At 34.3% G+C, this 17,215-nt stretch overlaps 1 protein-coding gene across 1 annotated transcript; it reads right to left on the bottom strand.

Moving 5' to 3' along the window:
- Positions 1 to 558: 558 nt before the first annotated feature.
- LOC120218781 (protein ELF4-LIKE 4-like) lies at positions 559 to 2,036 on the bottom strand. The gene is made up of 2 exons (XM_039215670.1): positions 1,834 to 2,036; positions 559 to 972 (listed from the first exon to the last, which is right to left on the bottom strand). Exon 2 carries the CDS (start codon positions 924 to 926, stop codon positions 582 to 584), a length of 345 nt encoding a protein of 114 aa, XP_039071601.1. The 5' UTR covers positions 927 to 972; positions 1,834 to 2,036; the 3' UTR covers positions 559 to 581.
- Between the last annotated feature and the right edge of the window lie 15,179 nt (positions 2,037 to 17,215).

Genomic DNA, 17,215 nt, shown 5'->3' with positions numbered 1-17,215 from the left:
TTTTAGAAAAGAATAAAATTTTACCGATTTTTAAAAAATAACTTATTTATAAAAAATAAATTTTATGTGACATCCTCAACTCGACTATTCGTGTTGGTAAAGAATGTGGGACACAAAATGTTTGTAAAACACTAATTATTGCATATATCAGCCTTTTTGACAATGAGGAAAAGGTAAGCTTTTAAACACTTATCTTTTCCTTATCAGTGGAAATTTTAACTAGTGCATGACAGACATAAAGATCAGTTCCTTGTAAAAGCAACCACATAATTGACATTCATAAGATGAAAAAAGAAGGAAAAAAAAAGGTTTAACCTCAGAAGTAATCACCTTTTCGTTATCCATTTCAAAGACAGCAGCAAATTTAGAAATTTATGAACACCCTCATATGCTTACTTCATTTCAATCAGATCCATGGTTACAAAGAGTTACAGTAAGTTTGAGAACTAAAGATAGTTCATCAAATGATACAAAGGGGAGATAGTTACAAAATCTGATATTTTTTTCTACTCCATTTGCCACCATGCAAAAGAATTACTAACAAAAAGACCCCAACTTTTCTTTTTCTCTTTTCAACTAAATCAAACAGGCCTGTTTCTTTTGTGACCAGCTTTGCCATCTGATCTCATAGCACCACTCAAATTCTCCTCGGATGATGTATCCATGGATTTGGCAAAGGAGGCTGAAAGATCAGCATAGAGGTCCACAACTCTTCTTATGTTGTTGTTGAGCTCCTTGATTAGACCAACATTTCTGCTCAAGTTGTCTGGGATCTTGGACTCATGATTCTGGTTTATCTCATTGATGAGCAACCTATTCTGGTCCAAGATATCCTGGACCTGAACAAAGCTCTTTTGAAATACCTGCAACACCTTTCTATCTAACCGAGTTCCACTGTCAATCCCTGAGAATGTGTCACCTTCCATTGTTTCCTTTCCCCTTAGTCAGAGTTGTATCAAATCAAAACCAAACCTGAATCCAAAAATACAAAAAAAAAAGTAAAACAAAATATGAACTCCTAACATGGTTCGATAAGGGAAAGAGTCCCAGACAAAGGCAGTTTGCGCATATGAGACAAAGGCCAGCAGTAGAAATTATGACCTCCATGGATTCCACCTTTCACATAAGAATGCGTTACCAAACATGATAATAATAATATCAGTACTTTTATTTTTTACTATTACAGTTGCTATTATTAATATTATTGGGGATGAAAGTGTGAAAAGGCATATCCCATTTCCATAAAAGGGATCCCTTTTTTACTTTTCTCGGAAAATACCCTCCTACAGCACTTGATTTCAAAGAAGAATGTCAAATACCGAAAAGGAAAAAAATACCCTCTTAAGTCACATGAGTCGCGATAGAATGCTCTATTGATACAGAGAAACAGCATTACGTTTGCAGATCTTTTTACACCAAAAATGAAAAATCTGAATTCTCAATAAACAAACAAAAAATGTACATATCCTTTATAGAATTAGATTACCTTCAACACAAAGAAAAAAGAAATTTGATTCAAATTCTATCCAAAAAAGGAGATGCCTTGAAAAGGTTCTTATTTCTAAGCGAAAAAAGACCCCATAAAATCTCCAAAATTCACAGAATTTCAGCCCCACAAAAAATGATAAAAGAAAACCAAGAAGCTGATGAGACCCAACCCTTGTAAGAAAGGGGGAAATGCTAGGAAACGCATGAGCTACAAGAAAAGAAAACCATTCATTTAACTACACAAGGGAAACAAAGACAGTGACGAAGAAAGACATAATTTGTACATGTCTTCAAAATCCATTCATATACACGGCAATCATGTAAAAAAATATTTTATATACGTACCTTGAAAATCTGGAGCATTATATTCAGATGAAGCCGTGAAGGAGACAAAGAGTGAAAGAAGGAAAACGAGGGATTCCCGAGAACAGTTGGAAAAGATCGCCGATTAAACTGAATCTTAAGAACCGAAAAGAAAATTCTGAATTATGAGAGAGAGAGAAGATGAAGAGAATATGTAGATTTGACGGTCACGCTCTCGGACCCTCTGGTTTGTCTAAATATTATAGATACTTCCATATATTCTCACGCATAAATAATTAAATATATATCCACCTGTTTCCTTTTTATTAATTTTTATTTTGATTTATTGTTTATTTTTTGATTCAGTTGGGGATAGGATTGCTGTTCTATGAGTTTTGCTCAGATCCGGCAGGTGTTCATTTTTCGCCACGTGGCATTTAAACTATGATGAAAATTACCATCTTTTGAATTGAAACGGTCCCACCACTCCAGATATCTTAAACAGCTTTGTTCATTATTTTGGTATTATTTGTTATAAACTATAGTTTGATGTTGATTATTTTATGGAGAAAATAACTTCAGTGACAAAAATGTCTTATAATATATGATTTTAACCAATTTTTTTTGTATTTGTCAAAATGACCAACTAAATCGCAATGCGATTGATAATTCGCAACGCGATCTCCGGTATCGCAAATCAGTTTCCAGATTCGCAACGCGATTCTGACTATCGCATTACGATTTCCCAAATTCGCGTTGCGATTTTCCTAATTCGCAACGCGAATACGTAAATCGCAACGCGAATACGTAAATCGCAACGCGAATACGTAAATCGCAACGCGAATACGTATTCGCATTGCGATTTACGTAATCACATTGCGAATCTGTAAATCGCAACGAGATTCTGACTATCGCAATACTGAATTTCAAATTCGCAACTCGATTTCTGAATTCGCAGCAGGTTTTAATTTCGCAACAAAAATGTTTTGGGTATATAACTACGCAGCAGCAACAACAACTCATAACCTAAATCCCTAAATCGCAACTCATTCCATCTCCATTTATCACTCTCTCCGGCGACATCCGTTCCTATATCCAACGACATCCTTCCCCATCCGGCAACAGGTTTTAGTTTCACAGCTCGTTTGTTTAGTAAATTAATTTACAATAATGAAATCATCTAATGCTGATCATGTTTGGATAGATTTGTGTTTTGGAGGGTCATGGGAGAATGTTCATGGTGTTTTACAATATATGCCTTTACCCATGAATCTTCAACTAAAACTGTCATTAAAAAAGTTAACTTATGAAACTCAAATGTTACGTGTTACAAATAAATTGAATTTAGAGCCCCTAAGTGGATTTAGGCTATCTTATCAGAGAAATGGTAAAGTTTATTTGTTAACCGACAATGAAGATGTTGAATGATTCATTGCTTACATTAATGTTTCAAGTGATAATGTTACATTGTATGTTGTTAAACCTAGAAGTAGTGAAGTTGGGTCAGTAGCGGATAGTAATCAACTAAGTTTTTCAACCCCAGTTTATGGTGCTCAAAATTTAATGGTTCCACCACAATTTCATCACCAAGCAAATATTGTTTCACCACATTTCCAATACCAAACACAATCTCAAAACCCACAACCTTTCCCTAATCCAAATCCTAATCAACTTTCAGCACCAAATTCCGGTTTTCGTATTGACCAGTTAGACGATGATGAGCCAACAGAAAAAATTGTGAGTACTAGTCAGTATTCGAAATTTGATCTTGGTCAATACCCGGACTTTGATCTTGGTCAATACTCGGATTTTGATGATTTTTCAGAAGAAGAAACAGACCCTGCGTGTAATGATTTTGATATTGGTCAATACCCGAATTTTGATGATGAAACAGCCGTTGCCGAGGAAGATGTTGTTGATGATAATGAGGAGGAAGTTACGACTGTAAATAAACATGTTGAACATTCATTCTGTAATTCATATAATACTGAAGAAGAAAAAGAAGAAGAAGAAATCCCCAAAGAAAAGTCCCCGAAGAAAATACCACGGGAGTATAACTGGAATATGCCAGAATTACTTCAGATACCGGAAGAAGAGTTGGTAAAGATAGCAGTTGATTGTTACACAAAAATTATTCGTATCAAGAAAGATGATTGTTTTGATACAAAGGAAGACTTGAAGATAGCTTTGTATACGAAATGTGTGGAAGATGGCTATCAACTAAAAGTTAACAAATTAAGCAAAGATCGTTTCGAAATAAGGTGTATGATTGACAAAAACTGTATGTGGCGTATGATTGCAAAGAGGATAAAAGATTGCGAAATGTTTCAAGTTAGGACTTTTATTGATAAACATACATGTTCAATAACCCAAGTTTTTCCTCACCATAGACAGGCAAACAAAAAGGTGTTGGGTGGTTTTCTGGCTGAGTTAATGTTTTTGAATGGTAGGGTATATCGGGGACATAAAATTATGACTGACATGAATGCTCGGTTCAAGATTAATATCTCATATTCTCAAGCTTGGAGAGCCAAATGTTATGTCTTGGAATTGTTGAGGGGGTCGCCAGAAGCATCGTTTGCCCAACTGTCGGCTTATTGTCACAATTTAAAGCTGAAAAATCTTGGGTCGGTAACTCATATCAAAACAGATAGAGATGGACGCTTTGAGTTGCTGTTTATCACCATTAGTGTTGCGGTTAGTAAATCAATATAATTTTGTTGACTTATTTTTGTTAGTTACATGCATTTCACATTTAAATGATTATATTTCTTGTGTATATGATTTTGTAGATTCGTTCGTTTATTAATTGCATGCGCCCAGTTATTATAGTTGACGGAGCACATTTAAAAGGTCGATACCTTGGAGTAAACTTATTAGCAGTAGCCATGGATGCTAACAATGGGATACTGCCAATAGCTTATGGGGTTGGCAAATCTGAAACCTCTGATTCATGAACATGGTTTATGGGGCATCTTAGGGATTGCATAGGTCCTATTAGCAATCTGACAATCATATCTGATAGGGCAAACTCAATTGACAACGCTGTTAGAAGGTGTTTCCCAGATGCTTTTCATGGACTTTGTGGTGTTCATTTGTATAGAAATCTAAAATCAAGGTCTGGTGGTATAAAAAATCACAAATGGACATACTGGAAGGCTGTAAAAGCTTATCGGAAAATGGATTTTAATAAGCATATAAACTGTTTAAGACGTGTTTTGCCTCAGTGTGCTCAAACACTAGAAGATATCGGGTTTGAAATATGGTCAAGAGTACATCAACTTGGAGCAAGATATGGTTTCATGACGTCTAATAGTGTATAATCAATCAACGCTCTAAGTCGCCATTCCTGGAAATTACCCATTACTATGTTAATGGAGTTTTTTCGAGCCTCTATTCAACAGTGGTACTACAAGAAAAGAAACCATGCATGTATTATTTCTTTAAATTCGTAACTTATCATATATTTTACTAAGTATTATTTATTTAAATTTACAGGAACATTGAAACATCGTGTTACACCATGGACAGAAAAAAAGATAACAAAACGTGTTGTGAAGTCAACGTCATGGAGAGTTGAACCATGTTCAAACACTTTGTTTGAAGTACTGGATAATAACTTAAATGGGCTTGTCGATCTAAATGCAAAGACGTGTAGTTGTATGAAATGGCAAACATCTGGTTATCCGTGTGGTCATGTTATAAAAGTTTCTCTTCATCTAAACCAAGATGATTCAAGCGCATATGCTATGGATTGCTACACTACAGAAGTATATCGACAAACTTATGGCGAGATTGTCTACCCTATTCCACATCCTTCTGAGTGGGACATACCAGATGATTTACAAACAATTTTTCCACCAGTCATGGACAGAAGGCTACCTGGCCGACCAAAAAGTCATGATCGTATACCGTCTAAGGGTGAAGAGAAGAAGAGATCGACATATAGTCGGTGCAAGGAAAGTGGTCATACAAGGTTGACATGTGGATCACCAGTGCCATCATAATCATCTTTTCCTCTACCAAAATATGGATCCTCATCAAAATCCAAAGCTCATATGGTGTCAAGCAAAAGGCAATCATAATCGTAATCATCTTTAAAATCCCAATCACAACCGGCTTCACCTTTTGGGACTGTTAACTTAGGTGATTTTTAAATGCAAACGTTATATTATGTTGATTTTATGTGTGAACTTTTAACATTTTCAGTTAGGCATGTATTAGTAACTTGAGTTTGAAAATTGCTATGATCTGTTCAGTTGTTATCACTTATTAGGCATTCATTTGACTATCGCAACACGGAAATGACGTTCGCAATCATCTTAATGTCTATCGCAACGATAGAATCGCAATGCGAAATGAAAATCGCAACGTGAAAATCGCAACGCGAATATTAATATCGCAACGCGGAAATGACTATCGCAAAGCGAAATGAAAATCGCAACGAGGAAATCGCAAAGCGAAATGAAAATCGCAACGCGAATTTAGTTTCGCGTTGCGATTTTGTCGTTGCGATTTTCATTTCGCATTGCGATTCTCTCATTGCGATTTTCATTTCGCATTGCGATAGTCATTTTTGCCTTCAACATAATGCAGATTGAAATCAACAAAATCAACCATTACATTTCAATCAATTAAACAAGCACAAATAAGAATTATGTTCACATCAATTAAACAAATCAACTTTTACAAATCATCTTTTACAAATCAACTTAACCAAACATTTTCAAACCAAAAGCCTATAAACTTACCAATTGTTTATGGACATTTTTATAACGCGGATGCAGGTAGGCAGCGTCTCGTATATATCGATCTAGCCATATAATGCCAAAACCACAAGCCTACTGCAGCTCTATCTCTATCGGTGGGAGGTAGATACTTTATACTTCCTGTGATCAAACGCTCCAGCGCCAAGCATACGAGAGGACCACAATCCCCTCTGGCTCCTTCCGTTTGTTGTGGTGCGGTCTCGTCTCTGCTAACTATAATATTGAGCTTCTTTGGCTTCTTGTTTCCAGAACGAGTCCAATAATTTATCGCATCCAAGAATTTAGCCAAATGAGAGCTCCATCCCTTAATAATATCTCTTAAATCAGCCAATGATATGTAATTTATCATGCTGTCATATACTATTACCTTAAGGGATGGGAGTTGAAGCTCGACGAGAAGCCAATGTTTACGTTCCAAAACAAGGATAAACACCTGCAATCATAAGTAATAATTCATTCATTTGCACACTTATTTATGAATACCTTTAAACTCAATCTAAAATAAATACTAACCTTATCGACCTCCCACCATGCAAGATAAAGTTTAGCTTGTCCATTGCCCAACGCAAATGATTCATCTCGTTGAATCTTCAAGTGAACGTCGTTAAAAGACGTCGACATAATTGTATATCGTGTATTTCTTTTATTTTTCTTAAGTTTCCTAATTATTAGAAGACGTGACACCCACGCATCGATATGCTGTTTTACAAAAAAAGACATATATTAGTGACTTACATAAATTTAAAAAAAATAATCAAATTGAAATATAAGACAAATATAAGACTTACCCCTCCATCGAAATAGACATTGTCTTCGACCCCTAATATATGCCCCACCAAGTCCGATCAAGCAACAAATAGATATCATCGTTGGCTCTGCTCATGTAGATAAAAATCAACTACGGTCTTAGCCCAAAGGGTGTTATCCAGAATTGTGTCTGGTAGTTGTCTCCTCTCCACTTCAGATACCGGAATGGTACTGGTCGGTAACTCATACGAGAGCCAACTCTCATCCATCATGTCCGGCACGTCAGAGGGTTTCTCAAGAATCTTACATATGACGCCATGTGAATCGGGCTCTTGAATGGTGGGAGGGACCTCTTCAACGATGACAGTGGCCTCTTGAACGGTGGGAGGGGACTCTCGAGGAATGATAGGGGCCTCTTCAACGATAGGAGTGGACTCTTGAGGGATGACAGGCGAGTCGGGCTTCTTCTTGCGGTGTCTTCGCACTATTGGTGTGTACGGAGACTTAATAGCACGTGCACGCCGTCTGATGCGTAAACTCCGTCGTGCAAGAAAAACCCGACGTAAAGCATCCACCTTATCGGGCCGCTAAATAATTAAATACAAAAATCAGTAAATAAACAGACATGATATTTAAACAGTGAAAGCAAAGACAAATATGTTTCAAACTTGCATTGTATTCACCCAAGTCATTATTTTATCATAGTTCATAAAATGCATCAGATAACAAAGACAAATATGTTTCAAACTTGCAACACTGTCAAGTTAGTATTTGTCTTTGTCTATTGGTTGAAGTAATGCAATTCATTCAAGTTTCAATTTGCAGAAGAAGAATAGTTTCTGGAACTTAAAATCGCAACGTGAAAAATGACTATCGCAACGCGAAATGAATCGCAACGAGAGAATCGAATTGTGTCAAGTTAGTATTTGTCTTTGTCGTTGCGATTTTCATTTCGTGTTGCGATTCTCTCGTTGCGATTTTCATTTCTCGTTGCGATTCTCTCGTTGCGATTCATTTCGCATTGCGATAGTCATTTTTCACGTTGCGATTTTAAGTTTTGTGTTGCGAAAGTAAACTATTTCTTCTTCTGCAAATTGAAACTTGAATGGATTGTATTACTTCAACCAAAAGACAAAACAAAGACAAATACTAACTTCAGAGTATTAAAGAATACACAGTTTAGTAGAATTGGCAGCAACCGAACAAATTTACTTTCAACCAAAAGACAAAACAAAGACAAATACTAACTTTACAGTGTTAAAGAATACACAGTTTAGCAGAATTGGCAGCAACCGAACAAATTTACTTTCAACCAAAAGACAAAACAAAGACAAAAACTAACTTCATAGTGTTAAAGAATACATAGTTTAGCAGAATTGGCATCAACCGAATAAATTTACTTCAACCAAAAGACAAAACAAAAGACAAATACTAACTTCACAGTGTTAAAGAATAAACAATTTAACAGTATTGACAGCAACCGAATAAATTTACTAAGCAATCTAAGTGAAATGGTTAATCTAAGTGAAATTACGAGTAAATTTATCATCAAGTTAAATATGGAAAATCTTAAACTTACCTCGTTGCGTAGAGTATGAACTCATTCTGCAACGATACTACCATCTCACGTAGAGCGGCAACCTCACCACGTAAAGTAGACACCTCCACACGCCATGCACCATCGTTATCGCGTAGAGTACCGATCTCCTCACGCAAGGCATTGACCTCATCACGTAACTCCCTTGACTCATCCCGTGGAGGTAGAGGTGGAGAACAGGGAGATAGAAGTCGTGGCATCTTTGCCGGTCGCCTATCATGAGGTGATGGTGGAGAAGAGACTCGATGATGTGACGAGATAGGTGATGGCTCTCGTTGTAGAGGTGTATAGTCGGGTCGATCAGGTGATGGCTCTGGGTGAGGTGATGGCTCTCAAAGTGGAGGAAGTGGAGGTTGTTCATCATTCGTTCCATTAAAAAAACGCTGACTAGCTTGCCACCAATCAGTGGAAAGCTCAGCCTCCGTGGGTGTCAGTCTCTGTAATAGAGTGTTGGCCTCCTAAAAATATAAAAACTCAAACAAAGTTAAACGTCTACTATTAATAACTATTTTATATATGATAGTATTTGTGTTAACTTACATTATTTATTGTCGCATATGGTATTAAGTCTTCCCAATCCAACAGGCGTTTCCTCTTCCAGGAAATAGCCCTAGGAATATCATTTGAAGTTTTTAATGCATATGTCCGCATGCTGGGGAAAGCCTCGAATATCCAAATCTACAAACAATATAATAACAAACATTAGTAATTATTAAATAATTAATTATAATTTTGAAAACATTATATAGAAATTCTTACCTTAAAGGCCCAAACAAAGCCTGACAAAGTGTATTTCGACCCATCGCCACGCAAACTTTTACGGTCATCAAAGGCAGACGACAACTTAGTCCAGGTAGCTTTCCATATATACGAACCCCACGGAAATAGATTCCATACATTTAGGTCCTCTACCAATAATATTAGCTCCTGAGGAATAGGTTGTCTGACCTCTCTGCCTAAAAAGCCGGTATACAAAAGTACTAGAAGGCATACTCGGACAACATCGACATCATTCATCCGAGTAAAACCATCTTTCTTATTAAACAATTTCTTCAGGTCGTTGACGTGTAAGTTCGGCTTCTCTATTGACTCATCAGGAAAAACCCAGGATAACCATGATGGGCGGGTGATATGATGAGTGTACCGGCCTACATCATCGTGTCCGAATCGTAGACCAGTGATTAAGCAGAACTCCTTCCGCCCAAAACAAGTATACGCCGGTGGAAAATGAAACCATATCTCTTCCTCACCACGTTGTATACTGTCGGGTAGATCCCTAGTCATGGTCTGAAGCCACAAATGGGTCAAATTAGCATCTCCACCCGGATGATGTACTCTCAGCCATGGCCCGAAGCAGGTTTCCTCAAACAATTTTCTTTGTGCAGGTGAAAGCTTCGAAGCAATTGTAGTGGCTAGGCTAACTTTATTCCTTAATGTCAATGAAGCTGAAAAAAATTTCTACAAAAACAATAAACATACCAAGTTAGATATACCAAAAACTACAATGTGAAGATATACCAAAAACAATAAACATAAAGAGTAGTAGTTTATTCTTGAAACTAAAATTTGCAACACTGTTTTGTCTTTTGGTTGAAATGAAAATCGCAACGAGAGAATGACTATCGCAACGCGGAAATGACTATCGCAACGAGAGAATCGCAACGCGAAATGAAAATCGCAATGCGATTTTGGTTTCGCGTTGCGATTTTCATTTCGTGTTGCGATTTTCATTTCTCTCGTTGCGATAGTCATTTTCGTGTTACGATTTTCATTTTCATGTTGCGATTTTAAGTTTAGAAACTATTATTCTTCTGCAAATTGAAACTTGAATGGATTGCATTACTTCAACCAAAAGACAAAACAAAGACAAATACTAACTTCACAGGGTTAAAGACTAAACAATTTAGCAGTATTGGCAGCAATCGAATGAATTTAATAAGAAATCTAAGTGAAATGGTTAATCTATTATTAAAATTACCAGTAAACTTATCATCAATTTCAATATGAAAAACCTAAAATAATGCAAAATTTTCAAAATAAAAATAATTGAAAAAACTAACCATCGGAGGTTGATTTTCCATTTCTGAATGATTGTGAGGGATTTCTGACCGTGAATGGTTGTGAGGGATTTCGCCGGAGATGGAGACGGAAATCTTCGGAGATGGGGACGGATTTTGCCGTAGAGAGTGAAAGATGGAGATGGGACTGAGTTGTGATTTTAGGTTTTAGGTTATGAGTTGCGATTACGGGATATACTGTGGACGGTTCAGTTTCCGATATATTAATATATTCGTGTTTGGAATTTGAAAAAAAATACGCGTTAATATGAATGGCGCTATGTAAATCGCATTGTGATTTACGTATTCGCGTTGCGATTTTCCTAATTCGCATTGCGATTTACGTATTCGCATTGCGATTTACGTAATCGCGTTGCGAATTAGGAAAATCGCAACGCGAATTTGGGAAATCGCAATGCGATAGTCAGAATCGCGCTGCGAATCTGCAAACTGATTTGCGATACCGGAGATCGCGTTGCGAATTATCGATCGCATTGCGATTTAATTGGTCATTTTGACAAATCCAAAAAAAGTTGGTTAAAATCGTATATTATAAGGCATTTTTGATCACTGATGTTATTTTCTCTTATTTTATGGTATTTTTAGTATTTCCAAATTAACCTTTTTGATATTCCTCCCCCCCCCCACCCAAAAAAAATAACACTTATTCAAAATGTTGTTTACTGAACAAGCATTATTATTATCATTGTAATTTATGTGCAGAGATTTATTATCTATTAATTTAATAATTTAAAATACAATTTAAAATTTTTTTAGTCAGATAATATTGTTGACTAACCGTTTTACTAGAATCGTTGAAATTGGATTGTGCATTAATCGTGGGCGTTTGTGGGACATTTTCACATCGATGCTATGATAACGAGTTAACGTCGTTTTTATGCGTGTTCTTAGTGATTTTTTAAAGGTAAAATCACACTAATACGGGTAGTTTAGATGTTTTTAACCACTGAAAATACATGCAATTCATTTTATGAAATTATACCATTTAGCGAGATTCTCATATGCTTATAAAACTTTGACAGTTCTTAATTTACCGTATAATTAAATATGACGCTCGATGATGACTCGACATTATTAGCAATGATTCCATGTGTTATACACCGGTGTAAGCACGTGCTTACAAGGATCCCAAAGTGATTAATATTATTATATTATCAAATATTTAAATTTAATATTTTAATTAAACTGAAATAATAGGTGTTAATTACCAAATGATCAGTTTAATTTGTGCCAATTGTCAAATGATACCAACTTTGTTGTGGTTAGTTTCTCGTAGTAATAAGATATGTTTGCATCTACTTATTATTTGAGTTTTTTGAATTGATTTTTCACCTTTTCATTGTATATTTTTTATATTATCTTAAGTGACTAATTTTTATGTTAATAATTATGAAAGAATATTTTTGTTAATAAAATTAGTTGCTTTTATTTCAAAAAAGTAAGATAAATATGTCAAAGAAAGTGATATTTTATTACATAAAAATAATATTTGTTAAATTCAAACCTTAACTTTTATTTAATATTGTTAGTGAGGCGCTTAGTAGCTTGTTTTTAAAGGCAATCGAGATCGGGTTGTGTAGTGGGGTGGAAATTGGAGCCGGTGGGGTTGTGTTATCCCATATTCAATTTGCCGACGACCTTCTCATTTTTTCTGAAGCAAAAGATCATAAATTTCAATCGTGTGCTAAAAATTTTTGAAATGGCAGCCGGGCTGAAGTTAAGTCTGAAAAAGACCATATTGTTTGGGATCAATATGGATGAGAGCATTGTGAAGAGTTGGGCAGATAAGATATTGTGTGTTTCGGCAAAGCTTCCTTCGACTTATTTGGGGCTCCCGCTTGGTTAGAAGAAAAATTCTAAGTCCATTTGGCAGCCCATATTGGATAAAGTTAGGAATCGCCTTCAAAGTTGGAAAGGTAAACTCCTCTCCTTCGGTGGTAGACTTACTCTTATCAAATCAGTCTTGGTGAATTTGCCGGTGTACTATATGTCCATTTTCCCTATTCCTATTGCCATTGTTGAATCTATAAACAAATGCATATCTAAATTTTTGTGGAATGCTAAGTCGGAGAGGAGTATTCATTGGATTAAGTGGGATAATGTCTGTGGGCCGAAGTCGCATGGGGGTTTGGGTATTTTTGACGTCAAAGTTAGGAATCGTGCTTTGTTGAATAAATGGATTTAGAGATTTAGCGAGGAAGATGATAGCTTATGGAGGAAAATTATAATTGCAAAGTATAATTACGATAGTGCTTCAATAGGAATTCGTCTTGGGTGTGGCGAGGCATTATCAATCCCGTTATTTCAAATGAGGTGGATCTTCTTTCCGATTTAAAGTGTGTTATGGGTGATGGTTCTAAGATTGAATTCTGGACAGATAGATGGACTGATTTGAACTCACTTAAAGATTCATTTCCGAGAATTTATGTTATTGCAACTAGAAAATTCGTTATGATTTCTGATTTTGGGAGGTAGCATCACGGGTTTTGGGAATGGTATATTCAGCTGAGACGATCTCTTTTTGATTGGGAAAAGTCAATGTGGTCTGATTTTTTACATGTTATGAATAAAGCTGTTAGTTCTTTTCCGGTTAAGGATCGACTCAAGTGGAGTATTGTGTCACATGGCAGGTATTCACCGAAAGATTTTTCTGTTATGATGGAATGTTGTGGTAAGTCGGAAGACCCTATATAGAGATTAGTTTGGTTCAAGTTCGCTCCACCTAAAGTGGCTGCTTTTGTGTGGAAAGCAATCCATCAAAGGATACAGGTTACTTCAGAGTTGCAAAAGAGATGAGTTATGAGTATAGAACAGCCTGAATGTGTGTTTTGTAAATGCGAACAGGAATCTATTAACCATGTTTTATGTCATTGTGTAGTCGTTTGGCAAGTATGGTTACGATGGTGCAAGGTGTGGTCAGTGAACATGGTGATCCCAAACAATGTAAAACAACTGCTACATGCATGGTTCTCGCAAAGAATTAGGAAGCGTGGTCGGTAGGTATGGCATCTGGGTTTTTTTTGGACTGATTTGGGTAATATGGATATGTAGAAATCAAGCTCGGTTCAAGGGTGTCTCGTTTTCAGTGGATCAGATCTTTACTAAAGTTTTATTTCAGGTAGGGGTCTGGTCAAATATCTATTGGCCTACATTGATTCCATATGTGCAGGATTTTGTTCGTAGCCCCGAGTCCATCGCTCTTGGTTGAAGGCTTCTGATGTTATGCTGTGTTTATTTGTCCATTAGTGCTATGTTCGTTTTCTGCTGTCATTGTTTTGTTTCAGTAGGTTACTGCACCTATTTGTTTTGTTACTTCATATGTGTAAGTATTTACTTGCTTACAGGTTGTAGTGTGGTTGCTGGTTTTTTGTTATGGTTCAAGTTATAGGAATTAGATGCGGTATGTGTTTTGGGTCATAGCGTTATGTCCCTCCCGACTGTATTCTCGTATCACCTCAAGGTACACTCTTTTTCCTCCGATAGGTTTAGGAAGGTTTTTTTAATGAGGTCATCGGGGTGATTTACTTTGTTGGGGTGATTTACTTTGTTATTTATCAATACAAGGTACTTTTTTCAAACAAAATATTTCAAAACTTGAATTAGCTTATGCTTGGTAGAATGGATGCCTATTTAAGAAATATTATATAAAATTGTAATTTTAATAAATTAAAAGATGCATATTTGTTGTATAATAATGACAATTATTTTATATACATAAAAAGAAAAAAACCAATGTAATTATTTTATACTGAAATTTAAAATAACCTGCATATAAAAAGAAAAAGAAATTTGAACTCTTTTCCATTGAAACAACCTAGAAACGAAGCAATGCCATAAACACCTGTTTCAGTCGAATGGAAGATACACGCGTGTCAATTGAGCTTCGGGAGATCTAGAGGTTCGGACTCGAGGTTGCCCATAATCCCGAACCAACTCATAACATTATTCCTTTACTTGGTAGGCCGCAACCTGGGTCCCACATCTCAATCACGCGCCACGAGAGCCGAAGGACAAAAACTAGAAATACTAATCTATGTAAAAAGTAAGGGATACGATATCTGACGCTGATGCTTTCGCGCCTCAATCAGTACTATACGGACGACGCACTTTTATGATTTCATCTGCCCCTCCTTTTATTTATTAATTTATTAAAAAATACACTAAATTTAATATTTATTATTAAATTAATTGTATCATATGTCTTTAAACTATTATTATTAATTAAAATTGATCCTTAAGCTTTTTTTATTTTTTTAATTTCATTCTTAAACTATGACTATCATTTTAAATTAGTTCTAAAACTTTTGAATATTCTAAACTCATCCTCAAACTATGACTCTTATTCTAAATTAGTCTCCACTCTTTTGAATCATTCAATTTTATCCCCCAAGTTCATCCAAAATAAGTAATTAGTTTCAATTATAGGTTAAAATTTTTATTTTTTCAAACATATAATAATATGACTTGACCTAACAATTTTATTAACAAGGGATGGAATTAGTGTATACGTATAATTTAGGATGAAAATGAAATGTTCAAAAAGTTTGGGGACCAATTTATAATGAATATCATAATTTGGGAATGAAATTGAAATATTCAAAATTTTGAGGACTCGTTTAAAATTATAGTCATAGATTGGGGAAGAAATTGGAATGATTAAAAGTATATGGACTAATTTTAAATGAGAATCATAATTGAAGGATGTGTGATGCTATTAACTTTTATTATTAAATTGAAGTCGAATGTAGGTTCACGTTTCAATTTAGATAGTAAACTAAATAAATTATTATACATAGAGTGATTAATAATATAATATTTAAATATTAAATTTATTCATTTATGTAATTATAAAGAATTTATACTTAAGTAATAAAGTTGTTATATAAAAGTATGAAATAATTGACATGTAACAGTAATAAGTTAAAATGCGATTATTATCTATAGATCAAATTAAAACACCTAATTGTTTTTTTTATTATTGTAACAATTAACTATTGCCTTCTTCCACTAGTAAATAACATTTTACAATTAAAAATTAACAACACGTTATATTTTACGATTTAATTAACAAATTTAAATAATTTGATTAGATATAATAATATAAAGTCAACAATATGAACACTAAAAGTTACTTTTTTTAAACATGGGAGACTCCTATTATTAATAGGATGATCGAGGACTAATCTCATATAAAATTATTTTATTTAAACTTGTATCATTTATATTTATATTTTCCAAATCTCTTATTTTATTTTTCCAGAATTCAACCTAATTATATTATGTTTTCTTTTACTTGTTAAATTAATTTATTATGAATATGTTCTAAATATAAATAAATAATTTTAGAAAATAAAATTATATAAAAATTAATTAAATAATTTTAAAAATAAATAAGTGTATAAATCAAAGTAATTATCTATAATAAAAGATATATATCATTGACACCCGTATAATAATAAAATATGTAACATGTTAACAAATGAATTTATCATAATTTATCATTGTCAAATGGGTGATAATACTTATAACATATACTATTTTGTAATCACTTCTAACTTGTTCAAAAAATATGATATATTTAAGATGTTAATTAATTATATTAATAATTTTAATTTATAAACTCTAGTTTTCTCTCTTTCTCTAGTGTCGTCGTTAGTTTTTCTTTTAACTTTGTGACCAACAACAACATTAGTCTTAGTGTTGGTTGTCGTATTCATTATTATTTTTCTTTATTTTACTTTGTCGTATCTTCGTTTTTTTCTTCTTGTTTTAATTTTTAATAATTATATTTTTATGACACGTTTTACTTTGTCTTTTACCACGTTTTCGGTCGTTGATACGCCGCTCGATTTTGATTTGTAGTTTGTGGGTGGTCTTTCAATAGCTTAATCACCTTGTGATTCGTTTGTTAATGCGGTCATATATGTTCATATCTACCTTTTATTCGAGTTTATTTGATTAGATTTTTAACATTTTCTTTATATAATCATTGTATCATCTTAAGTGACTAGTATTTGTGTTATTAATTATAGAAAAATATTCTTATTATGTGTTTCAATTTACGATTATGATTATAATTTTTTTTATTACAATTTAGATATTTTTCTAATTTTTAATAAAACTAGCAACTTCTATCTTATAAAAAAGGTTTTAAAAAAAGTTTTAAGGTGAGAGGAATAAAATAAATGTTTCTCTATAGAGTAGCATCGTAAACGGTTGGCGTGACATTTGCA

The sequence above is a fragment of the Hibiscus syriacus genome, unplaced genomic scaffold (genome assembly GCF_006381635.1).
Source record: "Hibiscus syriacus cultivar Baekdansim isolate YM2019G1 unplaced genomic scaffold, ASM638163v2 tig00110201_pilon, whole genome shotgun sequence".
NCBI lineage: Eukaryota > Viridiplantae > Streptophyta > Magnoliopsida > Malvales > Malvaceae > Hibiscus > Hibiscus syriacus.
The sequence above is the reverse complement of the archived record's forward strand: the minus strand, read 5'-3'. Positions and strand labels throughout refer to the sequence as shown.

Bases quoted from the DNA above. Each gene is read 5' to 3' on its own strand.
- LOC120218781 (XM_039215670.1), bottom strand. From the start codon at position 926: ATGGAAGGTGACACATTCTCAGGGATTGACAGTGGAACTCGGTTAGAT.